The 21,695-nt window shown below is 32.7% G+C and overlaps 1 protein-coding gene across 1 annotated transcript; it reads right to left on the bottom strand.

The window, feature by feature from the left end:
• Window positions 1-11,932: 11,932 nt before the first annotated feature.
• LOC123672233 lies at window positions 11,933-21,538 on the bottom strand. The gene is made up of 8 exons (XM_045606249.1): window positions 21,056-21,538; window positions 20,839-20,947; window positions 20,640-20,780; window positions 20,468-20,584; window positions 20,311-20,415; window positions 20,113-20,255; window positions 14,874-15,175; window positions 11,933-12,506 (listed from the first exon to the last, which is right to left on the bottom strand). Exons 1-8 carry the CDS (start codon window positions 21,397-21,399, stop codon window positions 12,319-12,321), a joined length of 1,449 nt encoding a protein of 482 aa, XP_045462205.1. The 5' UTR covers window positions 21,400-21,538; the 3' UTR covers window positions 11,933-12,318.
• Between the last annotated feature and the right edge of the window lie 157 nt (window positions 21,539-21,695).

Raw genomic sequence — 21,695 nt, 5'->3', positions numbered from 1 at the left:
CAAAATTGAGGAAATAAAAACCAAATTAAAGACTGCAGGTGAAGTTCTGTCAGATAAAATGATAATTACTAAAATCTTGATGACCTTGCCAGAACATTTTAAACACTTCAGATCAGCATGGGAGTCAGTTCCAGATAAAAATCAAACATTGGAAGAGTTAACCTCTAGATTATTGCTTGAAGAAGAAAGATGCAAAACAGTAGAGTCGACAACAGCACTAGTAAGCAAAACGAGTTCTCAGAATAATCCAACCAAAAAATGCTACATCTGTGCAAAAGCTGGTCACATAGCAAAGAACTGTTACTTTCGAACTAAGAACTCTAAGAATGATAAGGCTGATAAAACAAATAAATTTTGCAGTTACTGCCGAAAACAAGGACATCTAGTTCAGACTTGTTGGATCAAGAAGAAAAAGGAAGAACCGTCGAATAAGAATCCTGTCAAAGAAGAAGTGGAACACAACGCTTTTATGGTATATTCAGATGGTGTAAAATCAGGTGATTGGTACCTTGACTCGGGAGCCACTGAACATATGACATGGGATAGAAGCTTGTTCGAGAAAATGTTCGAGGATCGAACCCCTAGGATGGTGCAAGTTGGAAATGGGCAAACATTGGAGGTAAGAGGATATGGAAATATTAAAATGTGGTCCTATAATGGAAGAAAATTCATTGAAACGTCATTATCGAATGTTTTGTATATACCTGACCTAAAATTTAATTTATTCTCGGCTGGATGTGCTCTTGATAAGGGATATTTCATGTCATCTGATAATTCATCATGTAAGTTTTTTGATAAATATGGAAATATTAGAGCCCAGGCACTAAGACAGAATAAATTATATAAAATGCAGTTCAAGAAGGAAATGTATGAAAACAAAATAGAAAATGAATTAACTAATAATATTTCTGAATGTATGACAGTTAAAAATATAGAAAATTTAGAGACTTGGCATCACAGATTAGCACATCAAAATATTAAGTACATCAAAGATTTCCTTAAAAAAATGAATGTTGAGTATATAAACAATGAATTTATTTGTGAATACTGTTTATCGGGCAAACAACATAAATTAAAATTTCAACATAGTGAATCACGAGCTACTGTACCTTTAGAGCTAGTTCATGCAGATGTGTGTGGTCCTATGGAAACACCTTCGTTAGGAGGAGCTCGATATTTTTTATTATTTAAAGATGACTACACCTCATATAGACATGTTTATTTCCTAAAGCAGAAATCTGAAGTAGCAAAAGCAATTGAAAATTATATATCTATGGCAGAAAGGCAAACTGGTGCAAAGATGAAAGTTTTGAGGACAGACAATGGTTTAGAATTTGTGAACAAACAGGTAACGGAATGTCTGCAAAGCAGAGGTATATGCCACCAACGCACAGTGGTATATACTCCCCAACAAAATGGAAGGGCGGAACGAGAAAACCGAACATTGGTTGAAGCAGCCAGGACAATGTTACATAGCAATAAAAATTTGACAAAAATGTTTTGGGCAGAAGCAATAAATACCGCTACATATGTTCTGAATCGCTCTGGTCCAAGCATTGTTCAGTTTAAAACTCCTTTTGAATTATGGAATCAAAAGGAATATAAGATGGAAAATTTTAATATTTTTGGAAGTAGAGTTTCAGTACTAGTACCTAAGGAAAATAGATTGAAGTGGGACACAAAAAATGAACAAGGATACTTCCTTGGTTATGGAGAAGACACAAAGGGATTTAGAGTGTATTTACCTGATAAAAACAAGGTTGTCATACAGAGGGATGTAATATTCCTACCAGAAAAAGTTCAAGAAACAAAAGGTAAAATAACTGAATTCTGTAATATTGAAGAAAATCAAGACTTGGAGTTAGAAGATACCCAAATTGATAATATTGTACACGATGAAGAGACAATTACCGATGAAGAAGAGTTGGATCCAGAAATCAGTGAAGAAATAGTGAATGGAAGATATAACCTGAGAAGAAACTTAAGAGGAAACCCAAGGTTTGAAGATTTTGAAATGGATTTGGATAGTTTGTTGTTGACAGTTACAGAAGATGACGAACCAACATGCTATGAAGATGCTATGAAAAGCGTTGAGGCTGAGCAATGGAGGAAGGCAATGGAGGAGGAAGTAAAATCGTTGCAAGAAAATGAATCGTTTGAAGTAGTGTGTGATAGTGATGTTAAAAGGCCTGTCATAGAGTGCAAATGGGTGTATAAGAGGAAGAAAGACGAGTTCGGTAGTGTCACGAAATTCAAAGCAAGACTTGTTGCAAAAGGTTTTCAACAGACAATTCCATTAAACGGCGATATTTATAGTCCAGTAGCGAAATTAACTTCTGTAAGAATTTTCTTAGCTATATGCAATAATTTAAATTTCAGGATACATCAACTTGATGTATGTAGTGCTTTTTTAAATGGAGAAATAGATGATGATGTATATATTTTATTACCTAAAGGTTTTAATACTGACACAGGAAAATTTGCAAAGCTAAGGAAGTCCTTATATGGATTACGATCCTCACCAAAAAATTGGTATAAAAAATTTAATGATTTAATGATGACATTGAACTTTGTAAGATCTCAAAATGAATACTGTATTTACTACAAAATTTCAGGCTGTTCAAAGATTTTTGTATTGATCTATGTTGATGATCTATTAATTGCCGGATCAGATGAAAAAGAGGTTGATGATCTAAAAGTTACTTTGAATCAACACTTTAAAATGAAAGACTTAGGAGGTATCAGTTATTTTTTGGGTATGCACATCACACAAAATGTATTGAAAAATGAAATCATAATCAACCAAACTTTATATCTAAAGAAAATGTTGAAAATTTTTAAAATGGAAAACTGTAAACCTTGTAATACCCCTATGGAACCAAATTTTAGACATGATGATCTTAAACGCAAAAATTCTGAAAGTATAGAAATTGAAGAAAGATGTAGAGCAGCAATAGGTTCTATAATGTATGCCATGTTATGCTCTCGCCCAGATCTATGTATAAGCATAAGTATCCTAAGTAGATATCAATCAACTGCAAGTTCACAACTTTGGCAATCGATTAAACGAGTTTTAAGATATGTTCAAAAAACACAAAATTTAAGTTTAGTTTTTAGAAAAACTGATTTTCAGAATGAAATTGAAGGATATGCTGATGCAGATTGGGCTGGGGATAGAACAGACAGGAAATCTACGTCTGGTTATGTATTTAAAGTTTTTGGGTGCACAGTCAGTTGGTGCTCTAGAAAACAATCATCCGTAGCTCTGTCTTCAACAGAAGCGGAATATATAGCTTTAAGCTTAGCCATAAGTGAAGCTTGTTGGCTTAAGAGTTTAATTAGTGATTTAAAAATTTGTGATAGTTTAAATGTCATGATTTATGAAGATAATCAATCGGCTATCAAAGTGTGTAGGAACCCAGAGTTCCACAAGAGACTCAAACATATTGATATTCGTTATCATTTCATTCGAGACAAAATAAATGATAAAACAGTTTCACTAAAGTATATTCCAACCAAACTGCAACTCGCAGATTTGTTCACGAAACCGCTGTCTCTAAGTTCATTCAATAATTTTACAATCAACTGCAATGTATTTTAAGAAATTTTTTTTTGGGTAACTTACCATTGAGGGGGAGTGTTGTTATTATGTTTAGGGAACAATGGCAAGTTAATTTATCCTAGTGGTAACACTGATCATATTCTATGATTGTATCAATGACATGTATTGCGCAGCCGCATATAGTCTTGTCTTGTCTATGAGTAGTACGTCATAAGTTGAATAAAAAAAAAAAACTTGGAAGCCGTTGTTCTCCTGTTCTGTTTAAGAATAAAAACTTATATTATAAAAGTGTTAAAACAGTTATTCGATCCACTAAACCCACGTTTAAAAACATCATTCAACAAAACCTTGTAATCGTGCACTTAGTGATAGAAATCCGGAAGTTATAACAGCCATTAATAATGGTTATGAATTAATTGAAAACTTGTATAAAGTTGGCAAAAATAACAAATTAACGAGGCCTGATAGTTTTGATGGTTTTCTATTAACTATAAATGCCGTGAAGCAATTTGCATATGATCAAAGAAATGAGGGATTCAACTATTTATTCACGGGAAGGCTTATTCAAGATCCTCTCGAGAATCAATTTTCTGTGTATCGTCAGAGAGGGGGATATAACAGAAATCCCACAGTAAGTTCATTCAGAACAGCATTCAAAATTAGCATTGTATCAGATTTTTTAAGACCATCTGCAAGTGACAATGCAGGTAGTAAGGCAGATGACGATGAAAATATTTTAGTGGCAGATAACAACGAACCTTTTCCCTTATTGAATCTCGATGAAAACTCGTCTTCATCAGAATCGGACGATTCGGATTCTTCAAGTAGTCCAAGTAGTACTCCTGCCACCGAATTTCGAGATGAAGTGACATTGGAAAAATGTTCTGTAGTATATTTTGCAGGTTATTTGGTCAAAAAATGTTGGGAGCGTTTCGGGTGTGAAGATTGTAAAATCACTTTGGAGGCTCCTAAAAATCTTGAAAATGAAGATGAGCTCTTGATCTTTTTCAAAAATTACGGTTTAAATTTTGAATGTGGATTAAAAGCACCTACATCTTTGCTGGAGAAATTCACAACAATAGTTTTGGATTGTTTCAGCAAAGATATAGGGAAAAGTTGCAATGATAAAGTCATGTGTAATTTGAAAAAAAAAAGTGTTAAATGCATTAAAAATTTTCTGCCCGAATGGTTCGCAACGAATATCATCTGCTCGGAACATAGAAGATATATTTTAGATTTGTTGTTAAGAACTGCAATATATACTACTTAAATCTCGGCAATCATCGAAAAATGTGAAACTGTCAATTGTTCAACATTATTGAATATACAAAAGGCCAATTTTTAATCATTCAAAATAATAATAATAATAATAATAATCAATAAAGTCCCATTTTTAGAAAATAGGACTTTATTGATTTAAATTCGTTACAAATGAACAGAAAAGCAAAACAACTTATATCTTAATATTGTACGAATAGAAGGAAAGTCCAAATAACCTTCAAAATATAAAGATAAAATAGAATATGTTTCTAATGTCACTTCGGTTCGAGCTATTCGATTGTGGGACTACTAAAAATAAATAAATAATTCTCTTTATTCCACAATAATTCAAATCATAATGAAATGGCGTCATCAAAATTGAGGCTTTCAACATATCATAAACGGAATTGTTGTCATACTACCAAAATATTTTCATTAACATATGGCTGACTACCTTGCAGGTAGACTCTGTTGCAGATGTAATTTGTAACAATGCTAATTTTGAATGCTTATTGTGGGATTTACATTCTCTGTATTGCAATGGGATTTGATTCTTGAGTCGATCTTGAATAAGCCTTTCTGTCAATGAATTTTTGAGCCCACATTTTTTATCCGTTGCAAGTTGCTACACGGTTGTTATATATAGTGACAAGGAAACCATCAAATATATGGGTCTCGGTACCCAATTTGTTATTTTTGCCAACTTCAAAGAAATAATTGCCAGTTAATTCATAATGATTATTGATGGTTGCAAGAGCATTCGCTCAGTATCTTCATGATTACAAGGTTTTATTGACTGAAACTGTGTGCTTTTCAAAGCATCAAATTCATTATCACCAGGGCAGCACTGAGACTCAATAACCCTCATCAATATCGTATAGTGTCTTATATCGGAAAAGCTTTATTCCCATAGAAAATTATTTTGTAAAGAATTGGTGCGGGTTGAATTCAAATGATAGAGAGTATCGAAAAAATACATCATATTGTTTCCTTCCAAGAACAAAAAAAAAATCAGAAACTTTTGATTTCTAATTCAGTAAAATTTGAGGAAATCTCTCTAAATTTTTATTGAATTAGAAATCGAAAGCTTCTGACCTGGTCGTAGCTAAATTCTTTAATGTATTTCTGACATCTAAATTCACCTTGATACTCACTTGTTACCATTTACTTGAATATTGAAGGGATTGAGGCAATAGGTCCTTTCTCGAATGCTGGATAAATAACAGATTTAGAACAAGATCTTGTAGAACTGATGTTAACCAGAGAGCTAAGAGTTTTAATTAAACAAGGATAACAACGATTCTGATTTAAAAAATCATTTTCAGTTCTTTCTTCGTTAATGGTTGAGCTTGGATTTAATAAAGTAGCTTATTTACTTTATAAAAAAAACTGCACAGCACTAAGAGTGGCTATTTGCTTAGTATGTATAGAAGAACTAAAATTCCATCTGTCTCTACCAACTCTTGAACTCTTTATAAAATTTCTTTTATTTGATATTAAAACTGAATTTTCCAATTTTCGATTTTTTTTCCTTCATTTTTACCAAAAAAGATGTATTACTAGGAAACCTCTAATATTTCAAGCTCCTGAGCTATATGAAAAATCCATTGATATGTTCAATCCACAAACTACAACCCGAAAATATTCATTTCAATTTTAAATATAAGGTAAATATAAAAATAAAACATGATTTTATTTATTTTCAACATCATTGAGATATTTCAATATAATTTGGTTGTTTAAGGTAAACTTTTCTTCAAATATTCATAAAAACATGGGCTGATTTTTCGGTCAGAAAATATTATTACAGTCGAATAATAAAATACATAACTCTAAGAATCGTAAAAGGTTGGGAAAAAATGATCGAAACCAACTGTCAAATGCTAAATATAGCTTTTGAGAAATTTTATTGGAACTTACGACATTAGGAAATTAATGTTGATAGAAACTTTACCTATTCTCACTCAATCTATAACAAAACAATATCAATCGAATATTCTTCAAATATATTCAATTGCAATATCGATATCCCGGAAAATGGAGTTTATTCCATTCATCAATCCTGAAAAAACCTAGAGATATCATTTCATGACGACTGGACCTGATTAGTGTTTTCATGATAACTTGTAGCATTGCACTTGTTTATCACAAATACACGCCACTGGCGTAAATTCTTATTGTAGAGCAGAAAAAATATCAAAATATAGAAATCTTCTGACCACTCTATTTCAAATGTTTTAGTTCTTCAAAATAACACCAATTCTTTCAGAGGGCTCCACTTTACGGACCAATTTTTTGACAGTAAAATTCGAGGCTTAACGTGAGTGCAACTAGATGGCGCTCAACATCAACAAAATCGAAAAAAGCACTACACTGGCTTACTATCCTTTCCTTATACTATGGTACGGCGTGCGATAAGAGTAACGTAACAAGCCCATAATTCTTGTTCGAAGAATTATTGAAGAGAATCTACGCACCTGTGTCGATTTTTATTTTCAAATCCAAGTTACGCTTTGCATTATTAATTTGATATTTCAAATTTTGAGCAGTATTTCGCGTGGAAAATTCAAGAATATAAAAAAAAACCGACGGAGTTTTTGAGTGTATATAAAATAACATTTTCAAATTACGTGCGAAATTTCCAACTCATATAAACACAACCAAAGAAAATTGAAAAATATTGGAGAGGATATTTCCTTGATTTACAGATTCTATATGGCCAAGTTTTCGTGCATATAAAGAATAATCATTTCAAGCTTCTTACAAAATTTTATGTGTATATCGTACCAGAAATGTCAAGAATATAAAAAAAACAATTTCCACAAAATTGATGGAGTTAAGATTTTTTTGTTTATATGATATAACACTTTCAAGCTACATGCGAAATTATCAATTCATCACATAAGAGCCAAAAATTCAAGATGAGCGTGATTACAGATTCTTTATGATTGATGTTTCGTGGACATAAAGAATAATCATTTGAAGCTTCATGAGATAGTTTTTTATTGATCTTTAGATTCCATTACCTGATACTTACCACCTTCATTTGAAGCTTCTTACAAAATTTCATGTCGATAGCCCAATGATCCAATAATACATAATATCACAGTATAGGAACTATATATATATATATATATATAGTTCCTATACTGTGATATTTTCAGATCATTGAGATATCCAGAACCAAAGAAAATTCGCATAAATGACGAGAGCTCAAAAGTTCCTAACTTCACTCCTTTTCAAAATAAAATGGTTATGTAGTCATAAAGGGGAAATAAGCTATTAAACATATTTTTAAAATCCTCTCAAAAAAATGAGTAATAATTATTGAGCACATGAAAGGTGAATATTTTCAGTTCTCGCGCCGTCGAATGGATGTATAAACAATGATGTACCATGTAATGTTGAATAGCCTAGTATTTTTTTTGTGAATATTTAGATCAAATTCACACATAATTCAAAGAAGAAATAAGGATTTATGGTCAATTCATTTTTATTTAGCTCATTAGGAAATGCATTAGTCATCTACAGAGAATATTTAAAGTTTTCAATCAATAAAAGTTCAAAATTGAAGTCGCTACAATATAAAATCAATTCCATGGATTTCTTAAGTGAATTGCGATTGAATAGTATTGAATTATTCTGAAATTTCTCAACCCCAATACGAAATCATTACTGATCGGGGTTGAAGAAACTAAGTATTTTTAAACCTATAGTCGCTGGGTACCTTAAAATATAAATACCAGTTTATATTTATCATCTGTATGAGTGAGATAAAAAAAATTGTTTATATTTTATAAAACAAGAGTTCCAAAAAAAATCTAGATTATGTATAAGAAAAGGTAATTTTCCACCTAATACTCCAACTGAATATATTAAGAATGTACCTATCATCTAATTACTGTTAATAAATAAATTTGTTAGCCTTAAATTTCATTATTTCCCTTGTATAATATATGATTAATTTTCAACATTATTATTATTTAAAATCCAAACTTTTGAACAATTTTTAAGTTTTTAGTGAACTCTATTGGCACATAATATATGCAAAATTTCAATAACCATTTTTGTCATGTTTAAGAATATGTTGGACTGTATTACTTTTTTACAATATATGCAAGATAATCCTAGGGAATTACTTCTTCCGAATAATGGATATTCAAGTTTATAAACTCAAAACAAACATTCAAATATGTTTTTGAATTTTCCTAATACTTACACTATATTTAAAAACTACAAAAATTATAATTATTCAATATACATTAGAAAACAAATAAATAATTTAGAACTATAATCCTTATTAAGTAGATGCGGCAAGGATAACAAAAACCAAATTTTTCAAATGAACGCACTTCCATCACCTGAATGAATGCTTAATTACTTACAATTCCAATATTCAGTGAACATCATATAAATATGTGTTAATAACACGATTTAATCACCAAGATTATCACATTCGAAGCACAGGACAAATATTTCACACATTTTTATAAGGCAAAAAAAATAATGAATGAACAATAGATAGAAAAGATTTGTCAAGTTTTTCAAAATAAAATCTATCGTAATTATTCTACATAACTTTTCAATACTATATATAATTAGGGAAAACACCTGATCAAAAATAGCAAAAAGATAAATATGAATATAGTTATCCATAAAAATTTAAACATGAAAATGTAGTTTCCAAATGATTTAACGATGTTAATGAAACTTTCAAATTTTATACTAAACAATAAGAAAAATAAATGTAATCTCATATATAAAAAGAGCTCTTGCTTGAAATTGGAATGCTAGGAGAAAAACAAAAACATATCAATGTACAAAGACGTGAATGTCACACAAGTAATATAAATAAAGCAAAGAATAAATTGTTTACATTTCAAAAAGCTTAAGTTGATGAAAAAAGAAAGGGGATGGATGTAGCAATATATAAGCAATACTGATTGATATAATTTGAATAAACGTTGGGAACTCAATTTATCCTCTATACATTTTTGTTTGGATATAACTTAGATATTCATAAAAAATGTCAATATGAATAACCAACAAATTATTCAATGCATGGCTAGTATTGAGTATAATTGACTAGTACAAGAATCAATAGGATTATCTTACCCTTCAAATTTTATACTTCTGAAAACCACAGCTTTTTTTACAAAATTTCTTTAATATCACAGATACACATACACCAACACTATATAATCCTTGCGTTCCTTGAAAATTCAAGCCATTGAACCATTGACCATTGGTAATATTTCGGTATATTGATATCCAAAAGTCCCTGTGAGAAAATAAAATGCAAATACACATAAAAAATAGTTACAAAACTATTACTGGAATTTAGATTCTGAAAACCTCCTTGGGTACACTTTTCATTTCTATCATTTCAGTAAAATATTCCTATTCTGAAATATACAAAATAGACTGATCAGGAGGGGCTTTGCTTGACTCAGTTCTGGTCTGAGCTGCCTGCTTTAGTAACATATTTCATTAATTTGCCACTTGTTCTGGCAAGATAAGGTACACCCATGTTTCTCCATTTAGTGTTCTGTTCATGTCAATCAACCTACCATAGTTTTCATAAGACACAAAACTTATCATTGGAGAATTATCCTCAAAAGCAAAGGTGAGGATACTGAAACATGTGGCTGATGAGATATCGGGACCACTATCCTCCATCATAAACTTCACCTTTGAAACAGGTATATTCTCAGATCAACTCAAGAAGGCTCAAATAAGACCGGTGCATAAAAAAGGGACGATATGAACAACTACAGACCAATTGCGATACTACCTAACATCAGCAAAATTTTTGAGAGAGCACTTTACAATCGCATAATAAATTTCCTTGAGTGCTTTAACCTAATATATCAACATCAATATGGCTTCCGAAAAGGAAAAACAACGGTGCAAGCACTCTACCGAGTAATCTCCAAGATAATAGATTCGCTAAATAAAGGAAAATATACCCTGCTTTTATGTGCTGACCTTACGAAGGCTTTTGATAATGTGAACCATGCTATTCTTTTGGAGAAGCTGAATAGACTGGGAATCCGGGGACTCCCGCTCAACTTACAGTCCTACTGGTCAAATAGGAAACAAACTGTTGTAGAGTTTGACAAAACAACAGGAAAACTGATCGAATCTGAAGAATTGCATATTAAGAAGGGAGTTCCACAGGGGACAATTCTTGGGCCGCTTTTGTACATTATATACACAAATGATCTTGCTCAAGTAGTGCACCAACTAATACTCTTCGCGGATGATACATCCTTGGTGCTATCAGGGGATCCCAGTGACATACCAGTAAAAATATTAGACGCATTAGATAATATAAATAACTGGTTCAGCAGAAATAACCTAATACTAAACCCTGAGAAGACACAATTAATAAAATTTGAATTTACCACAGAATTTCACCAGCGATCCTATGATGGTGCCGATAGATCACTGACCACCACAAACTCCGTACGTTTCCTGGGTGTTGAAGTAGACTACCGTCTGGATTGGACATCTCATATAGACAGCCTGTGTAAGAATCTGGCTGGGTTTGGATACGCACTGGGAAATCTATCTCGTCTGGTGAGCCCAGAAACAGCAATGACAGCATACCATGCATATGTGCATAGCAGGATCAGATATGGGATCGTGATCTGGGGCAACTCAAGTGAAATCGTCAGAATCCTGTTGCTGCAGAAGAGATGTCTAAGAAGTACCCTGAGTCTCGATAGGCTCGAGAGCTGCCGAAAACACTTTGTGGATCATGGTATTTTAACAGTGGTCTCATTATATATATATGAAGGAGCCCTTTTTGTTGCCAACAATCCTCCATTCTTTCATGAAATGGAAAAAAAGCACAAATACGCCACCAGAGCAAAAGAACATCTGAACGTGCCCTCATTGAGATTCTCATACCTTCAGAGAAACTCTTTACATACCCTCGTGAAGATTTATAATAAAATACCTGATGAGATCAAACAGCTGCCTCAGAAAAGGATGGAGAGAGTACTTTTCAACTACATGAAGGACAGACCGTACTATTCATTGAATGATTTTTAAACACTTGATTCTTGAATGTTTTTAACATAGATTGTTTAGGGACGCCTTGTTTGTGATTGTTTATGTTTGTACCCTTTGTTTCTATTTTACATTTTTTATATTGACTAGCACTACACCCTAACAGGGTAATTTGTATTGGAGTATTTAAATAAATGATGATGATGAAAAGCAAAGGACACAAAAAAAGAGATGTTATGATTATATCATATTAAAGAAATATATTAATATCTAATAGATGAAACAACCTTCATGGAATCAAAACTGTCCTTTGGCATACATGTTTACCATGTGAAATCAGAAGTATAAAATTCAAATAAATACGAGTATCGGTCTAGAAATTTAGATAACAGACAATGGAACAATTATATTCGACAGCGATCTATAGTTTTAACTTCAATTAATTTAAATGGTTAAGAAGATACGGCTATTGAGAAGTTCTATTTTCTTATCTTCCTGATGAGTTTCCTGAAGGAAGCAGTCCATTTGGTCCGAGTCAACTTGGCACATTCAACTTCGTCCAAAGTTGCCGGAGGTGTGTAGGGCGAAAACTTCTCTCTTGGTGTTGAAGCTGTCATGGTGTAGTTGGTACATATATCAGATGAAAAGCCCGAATCGCTCTCACATCCTAAAATTACCAAATGATTCGTAATAATTGATGATCGTTTATAAATTCATTCTATTCTCGTATTAGTTTGACATATATTTCTTTCAAATTACAAAGGAGTGAAAACTTAAGTTATTTTGAACATAACATTATGTATTTTTTCAGGGTTATTTGTGGTCTGATTGTCTGTGCTTGAAATTGAAATGCCTTCATCCCCTTTAAGAAGCTTAAAGCCATCAAGATAGAATAGAGAGGAGACGCTATAAGCTGTAATCGTGCTAGAAAAAAAGTGACAGTAGGCGGGGCTAATTCTATTACTAAAATTGGAGAAAGATCAGGTTCGGATTAGGTGAACTTTCAATGAAGGAATACAAAAATAAACCGTGTTCATCACTTTTTAAACAGTCTAAGCATTGTTCACAAACAATTTTTTGTTTCAAATAATATACAACATAGCCTGCCATATAAATTATAATATATTTAGAGATGGTGAAGATGGATCTGTTCACTACTATGAAATGTTAGTGGTCAAAAGTTGACTGAGAATACTGAGATCTACATCCAAAATGGCAAAGTGGTACCGCTTTAAGTCACGTGATGTCGTCTCCCCTCTATTCTATCTCTATGCGTTCACAATACTGCTGATATGTCATTCAATGTTTAATTCATATTTGACGTTTTCATTTCATTCTTCCAAAATTGTTTTGGTTTGTAAACACGAATATGGCAGTATGCGATACCTTGCAATTTCCACATTTTTTCGAAATTGAACACAAAAATTTATTTTTGAATATTTCACCAATCGATTTCAAGGTAAAACTTAAAAAAAACACATTTTGGCAACGATGCTAGAAAACGTTTTATGACGTCATATCACTGACAAGATTTGTATATAAGCTGTTCACTTTACACCTGCAGTAAGGTCGTCCTAAATAGGGAAACACAATAGATATTTCACAATTGAGAACGTCTTAAGTACAGAGTATTGACTTTCAAGTACGAGCATTAGGTATGGAATGATGTCATAAAACGTTTTCCAGCATTGTTGCCACACTGTTCTCCTGTCAGTGTTCGAAATCCAAACAAACAAATTGTCATTCAAATTAGTACGTTGTCGTTGAAGAAATTGGCTTTTTGTGATAAATAAGATTATTTAAGGAACGATTTTACTATTAATTGATAGACAGAAGGAACGAGATTAATGCCAGTAAGTTATAACTTGAAGTTCAACTAATAAACACGGCTTTTTACAAAATCTGGGGAATGATACAGGATTCAAACTTACTGGTATTAATCTCGTTCCTTCTGTCTATCAATTAATACTGAAATCGTTGCTGAAATACTCTTATTCATGAAAATAAGCCAATTCCTTCAACGACACCGTACTAATTTGAATGACAATTTATTTGTTTGGATTCCGAACACTGACAGGAGAACCAAAAATGACGATGTGTGACGCCACACTAATAGAGCGTATTGGTCGTCAAATAGTTTGAATTTTTGAATTTTATGTTATTTTCTCTGAACAAAACTAAATTATACAAAAGATCGGTAACGCAAGTAGCCCCGCTACTTCTAGGTATCAGTTTGGTAAATTTAGTATTGACAGTGCCCTGATGTTTCAAAAAAAACAAGATGTTTTGTGGGTCCTTCTTGAGTTGAAGATATATTGAAAGAAAATGAAATTATCATAATTTAAAAGTTCTGTCATTTCATGGATATCTAAAACAAATGTAGCTCAATATTGCCATTGGGATGAAAACTTGCTTTAAATTAGGAAACATTACAATTTAGTTATAGTTATAGGAACATGTTATATTATATCTCCTAAAAAAAATTTCATTTTCTTTCAATACATCTTATAACATGTAGGTCATTCCATTTGAAAAAACGCACTTTTTATCAATTTAATGTCTCATTGAAGCCTGTGATTTCGAACAACCCTGTATGATTAGGAACGTATTTTATTACATGTAAATGATACACGGGATATTTGTAATCCATAACCGAAATTTCAGCTTTTTAGGATTCCAAGTACCGAGTTATGAATATTTAATAGAAAGCTATATTTTGCACATAAAAAAGTAAATATATCACTTACTCGAAATCCGCTAGAGATAGGGACAAAGAAGTTAATACATAAATAATCAAGAGGCTACAGCAAACCGAAAAAGTAATAATATATGAGGTGTTCAATTTGGAATATCAAAGTTGTTAGTACTTTTTGATATAAGCGGCAACACTGCAGCGCTGAATATATTTTAGATCGATAGAGCAGTGGTTCCTATCCAAGAAACCAAATTTTCGAAAAAACGGTATCTTCCGTTCTCCGTAAAAACCTAGGGTACCATCGACCGTAGCCCACCCTGTATATTTATCACCACTTACCTCTCATGCTACTAGAAGCTGCACCCATATGACTAGAACCATCTGGCTTGTCATGATCATGATCGAATGTAGAAGATATGGTATCAGAGGAATCATCTATGTAAGATATACCCATCTCTCCGAAGGGAATGCTCAAAGAACAACATTCACTACTGCTGTCTTCATCATCCTCATGTTGGTTGTACAAGGGACAAAACCACTCGGACAGGCTAGCACCTTCACCGTGGATTGGAGATGGTGGCGGCTTTATTATATTCCGCATCTCGAGAAATGGAGCCTGAAGACAACCCAATAATTTCTTGCTAAAAGGAAAGAATTCAATGATCACAAATCGAATGGCTGAATTTTTAATTTTTTGGGTTGGAGTCTGAATTTCTAAATTGAAGGAACCGTCCAACTACACTTCATCAATAAATAACGCAACACTAAAAATTAGGCTGAAGTTTAAGATACATTTTCGTCAAAACTACTTGTCCGATTTGCATGTTTCTTTTTTGAATGACAGGTTATCTTCTCCTGAACGTTATTGTGTAAACCTTAGAATATTATTAATATTAAGGTGTGAACCGTATGCATAAAAACCTCTATTTTACAAATACCGGCTGTCGCAATAATAGGCTGTTTTTTTCATTTTCATAGTATAATTTCAGAGAAATATTTCAATTTGTATTTCACTGTAAAGAAGAAGGTATGGAAAACGATATAAGGCAAATGGCTGAACCGGCTACGCTTGCAGCACCATATCCTTTTCATGAAAATCTCATCAATATCTTTCATTTTATCCATGAAAAATTAATAATCATAGGTCGGTAACGCTTTTCCACAACATTTTTGGATTTTCCTAGCCCCAAATGCGACAATTCTGCTTATTAAAGTAGCCTCCTAAGTGAAAATGGGCCTCATCACTGAAGATTATTTTTCGATGAAAATCCGGATCATTTTGATACATTTCAAGGACCCAATCAGCTAAGATACGACGTTGCTGGTGATCGATCGGCTCGAGTTTTTGTGTTAACTGATCTAAAGGGTGTTTTTTTTAGAGCTATAGAACTTTAAATTGCAATAAAACAACGATGGATTATTCGATTGACATGAATTTTATTTATACGCAAGATAATCTTGTGGCATTACATTTTAAATATGATTTCTGGCATATGACCGCCACGGCTGGCTCGGATGTATTCCAATCTGGACGTCCAATTTTCGATGACTTTTTCCAACATTTGTGGCCGTATATCGGCAATAACACGGCGAATGTTGTCTTCCAAATGGTCAAGGGTTTGTGGCTTATCCGCATAGACCAATGACTTTACATAGCCCCACAGAAAGTAGTCTAGCGGTGTTAAATCACAAGATCTTGGAGGCCAATTCACAGGTCCAAAACGTGAAATTAGGCGGTCACCAAACGTGTCTTTCAATAAATCGATTGTGGAACGAGCTATGTGACATGTTGCGCCGTCTTGTTGGAACCACAGCTCCTGGACATCATGGTTGTTCAATTCAGGATAAAAAGTTAGTAATCATGGCTCTATACCGATCACCATTGACTGTAACGTTCTGGACATCATCGTTTTTGAAGAAGTACGGACCAATGATTCCACCAGCCCATAAAGCGCACCAAACAGTCAGTTTTTCTGGATGTAACGGTGTTTCGATTTACACTTGAGGATTAGCTTCACTCCAAATGCGGCAGTTTTGTTTGTTGACTTAGCCATTTAACCAGAAGTGCGCTTCATTGCTAAACAAAATAAAATGGACGTAGTGCGCGATACGTATTCCGCACAGAATCATTATTTTCGAAATAAAATTGCACTATTTGCAAGCGTTGTTCAGTCGTGAGTCTATTCACGATGAATTGCCAAACCAAACTGAGAATAAATCACTTGACAGCTGTTGAATCGGTCGCCATCTTGAACAGTAATGCCAATTTAAAGTTATATACCTCGAAAAAAACACCCGTTATAAAATCTTTAAGACCTAAGTCTTCATGAATAATACGGATTAATCTCGTTTGTGGAGTACAGAGTAATGTCGAATGTGGATCGACAAGAATTCGACAAACCTATCACTACTATTGCCTATATTATGATCCACGACGACCCAAAAGCTTCAGTTTTGCGAACAATTTTTATAGAGAATTTTAACAATTTCAATGAGTTGTTATTGTTCAAGCGTGTATCTTTCATTTTTAGAGATGGCGTAATTTTTACTGATCAAATGTCAAAAAATGACAGCTTCGAAAGTGACAGTTGCTCAGATAGCGGACTATTGACCATATTCACCGTCGCCATATTGTTATGCGACAATACCAATTACCCAGTGTTCCCAACGAAGAAATATTGAGTTTACTAGAAAAATTCCACAATATAAAGTTTATAAGTGAAGTTTATGTGTACCTTTTCTGGGTGCTACGCCAGATAGGCTTGTTTGGGACAATATTTCGCAAAAATTTCACCTTTTGGAAATGAAAACATTAGTGAAAGGTGGTTTTATGAACAAATTAACTGTGGCTGAGTGTATAAATGAAGGCTTCGCTCCATTTTTGTAAATAGTCAGTGAAAGAATAATCTCTATGGCTGATAGTATTTTTGATATTAGTGGTATTTTTCTAGTGAACTCAATATTTCTCCGTTGGGAACACTGGGTAGTTGGTATTGTCGCATAACAATATGGCGACGGTGAATATGGTCAATTCGAAATGAAATCTCCTATTGGAAAACCTGCAATACCAGGTGCGTACATTTCATTATATAATCTGCCACGACAGAGCGAGAAGCCGTGCACTATGTACGTACAGGGTGTCCCAAATTACATAGATGCTCCCTGAAAGCATTTCGAGACCTTATTATAAGACTTAGAGAAAAAATCTACAAGAACTCTCTTTTTTCGAAATAAGATATCACAAAGCAGATTCTAGATATCTACATTCGTTCTCGAGTTACAGGGCGTTTCTGAAAAATGACTATTTCAAATATTTTGCTATATCTTGGTTTCTGTTGGAGATATTCAAAAAGTTCCTAAACGTTCTTTTCAGAAATTTTTATAGTTTATATGATAATCATACACATCATAGAAATCAATAGCCATTTCAGAGATATAGAGGGAGGTTAGTGTATCTTAAACGGGACTCCCTATACCTTTGAGCGCAGTTTTTTAGCCGCAGATTTACTGAAAAACATCTCGTTATCGGTTTTTCAGGATTGTCATTCGTTTCCATGATATTGAGTTTTTAGAATTAATTTTTTTGATGGGACACCCTACATTCATAAAAATATTTTCCATTTATTTCGGGATTTGATTCCTTTTGTATCCACTGTATAATTGTAATCAAGTCATATCTAGGGTGTCCCATTTGTTTAGAAATTAATGATTGTTTCAGAGATATAGAGAGTTGGTTTTTATTTTATTGGGACACACTATACAATGACTTGATTACAGAGTGTATACAAAATGAATCGAATCTCGAAATAAATGAAAAATATTTATATATAGGGCATCAAAAAAAAAATAAAGTCCAAAACCTGAATATCTTTGAAACAGATGACGTTTTTGAAAAACCGATAACGAGATCTGCGGCTAAAAAATATATGGTGTCCCGTTTAACTTTCCTCTGTATATCTTTGAAACGGTAGCTAATTAATTTCTATGATCTGTTATGAGTATCACATAAACTATAAAAATTACTGAAAAAAACGATTAGGAATTGTTCGCATATCTTGAACAGAAACCAAGATTTGGAGAAAAATTTAAAACGGTCATTTTACAGGAACGCCCTGCAACTTGAGAACAAATGAAGATATCTATGATCTGCTTTCTGTTATCTTAATATTACAAAGGAAGAGATCGGGGGTCCTTGAAGATTTTTTCTCCAAGTCTAATAGTTCTGGAGATGCTTTCAGTGAGCATCAAGTTTGGGACCCCTATACTTCTATAGGAGTGTTTTTCTACCTGATCGACTGATTGACTATATAGTCAATAGATATCCACATATTAAATCGCGTTTACATTTGGGAAAATAACGTAAAAATTTGTTTCCTGACGAGAGCCCTATGGCAGCACAATTTTTAAGATTGTAAGAGGTCATAAAGCATCATTCTTCAAATACAATAAAAAGAATTGAAATTTCATCCACTGGTTAATTAAAAAATAATTAATAAGAAAGCAATGGTTACTGAAAGAGACTTAGAAGAAAGAAATAAAGTGAGATAATTAAAATACTAATTAGAGAAAAAAAGCAATCAATAGTTCTACCTGAATTCCCAAAAAGAGCTTTTATATTCGAGTTTGATTATATATTCTTAGAAAAATTATAAAATTAAATTATAGAAAGATTCTAAAACCATTTTCACTTTGACAAGTAAAAGCAACAGATATTATCTTGATCTTGCAGTTCTAAAAGAAATAGCAAAATATATTTTTGTGTCATAGAAATGAGAGTGGTGTATCAGCTCTAAAAATGATTTAAGTAAACAATGGATAATTAATAAACTGCACTAAAGAAAATTAAAACACTGTACAAATTATAAATATCCATGGGTATATTCATTTTGGTACAACAGTACGCATAAATAATTACATTTTTGTTGAATAGTGTTGACGCTTTATAGTCCGATCAGCTGCTGGGGACAAATGTAACAATAAATAAAGCATATACATAGCTCATTGCATTATAATGAAGCCTAATAGTCATGTGAAGTCTGGGACATTCCCTCAGCTGCTGTTCTGTTATGGGACAATTTTTTTGTAATACATAAATAGATGCATTTTCGATTCAATGAGATGAATGTTATGAAATCCATAGCGGTTGTTTAAAACAGATATACATTCCTACCAAATAAATATAAACATGGACATTAACTGTGCATATTTTCAAATAGTACTGTTCTATTATTCTATTACATTGAGCCCAAAGAAGTATGATTTTATTTGATCAACAAAGTTTTGGGAATACACAGGGTTCTGCAACTGAAGCGCCTTCTCCATGTCTCTAGTTGGAAAAGAGATAGAAATAAAATTTTATAGAGAAAATTTGATTTCTATCCCTTCCCCAATTAGAGATATGAAGCACTGTGCTGCTGTTGCAGGACCCTGTATATTTCAAACTATTCCTAATTCATCATTGATAAAACAAGGATTTATGTTAAAGAAACTTGAATGTTAAAAAGAAAAGAGAATAGTAAATAGCAGACCATTACCTACAGAAATTCAACATGCAGTCATGCAGAAAAACCTTTCTTACTCTTTCTGTCTGTTACTTGAAGATTTGGCATATACAGACTTTGTATAAGAGCAAACGGAGCATTTTTTTCTCTTGCAAGTAGCCAAGTGTTGAACGGCTTTTTGAAATTGTGATGTTAAATTGGCATTCCTTTCTAACTCAGTCTACGAATATTAATACAATTAGTTAGAAGCTAAGGATCTTGAAGATACAACATACCTGTCTTTGTGCAAGCTCTGCTTCGCTTTTCTTCTTTTTCAAATTATGTATATAACGTTTGATTCCCTGTCTTTCAGCCTCTAAGGTTTCTTTTAAATGGTCATTCTGAAAAATAAATTCAGTATCCATGCTCTGCACATTTCATGATGAAACTTACTTCTTTTTCTAAGCATTCTTTTTCATCCCTCAATGTTGTCATATGCTTAACTAATTCATGTCTTGCTGCCTCTAGTTTTTTTATTATTTTATCAGACTCTTTTGATTGAAGTAAAAGCTGGAACTCATATATAATAGAAATAAAAAACAGAAAAAAAACAAGTTATTTCTACCTTTTCACATTGTTCTTCTAAATATAATACTCTCTCAAACTGAACAAATACTTCATCTTCTTTATCACGAACTAAACTTTCACATGATTCAAGTCTTTGCCTCAGCTCTTCTTTCTTAGACAAAAGGTTATCTCTCTCCATCTAAAAACAATGTATATTTTGTTTGTATTTTGAAAACATTTTTGATTATTGAATCTACCTTGAGCTCATGATACTTTTCTTCTAGATAATAAGCAACATTCTTTGCTTCTTCATATTTTTGTGAAAGGAATAAATACTTATCATAGTGCTTCTTGAATAAAACAAACCTAGAAATGAAAATATTGAATCACATTTATATCCATATAAAATATTTACAGAAACTACAAGCAGTTTCAATGTTGATATTTCAATTAATTCCAGTTTCAATAACTTACTTGTAGAAATCATTTTCTGAGACAATATCTCTAATACTATCCTCTGGATCAACTTTATCATAAACTGAAACCCTTTTACTTTTTCTGCAAGTATTTGGCCGAATAACTTCGGAATTCTGAAGACAGGTATTCAATTCCTCTTCATCAGGAGCATCTAATACGTTTTCCGATCTACCATGATGTATTTCACAAGAAATTGGGATATCAGAAGGATTTTGCAAGATGAACTCGTCACTTTTACTGGCCTTTAACTCATTATAAAGTGGTTCACTTCTACTATATCGAAATGTGTCCATAAAATTCCTAGGAAACGTGTCACCACGACCCACTAATAACTCTGTCATCTCAAAACATTAGTGAAAAATAGTCCACAAACACTTGTATTCACTTTAAATAAAACAACTTCCTACATTAGAATCAAGTCACGAAAACTGTTGTCATAAACAAAAATAAGTTGTAGGAATGTCAATGTTGACATCACTGACATTTATGGAACAAAATAATCTATGCCTACTGCCTAGAGCTAGAGCATAAAGTTATTAGGATTGATGGTCTTACTCTTCGATGTAGTGACATAAGTACTGTAATTAATTACACATCGTAGTGATCGAACGTAAAATTCTGAAGGTAGGTCAGTATT

The sequence above is a fragment of the Harmonia axyridis genome, chromosome 2, assembly GCF_914767665.1.
Source record: "Harmonia axyridis chromosome 2, icHarAxyr1.1, whole genome shotgun sequence".
Lineage (NCBI taxonomy): Eukaryota > Metazoa > Arthropoda > Insecta > Coleoptera > Coccinellidae > Harmonia > Harmonia axyridis.
The sequence above is the reverse complement of the archived record's forward strand: the minus strand, read 5'-3'. Positions and strand labels throughout refer to the sequence as shown.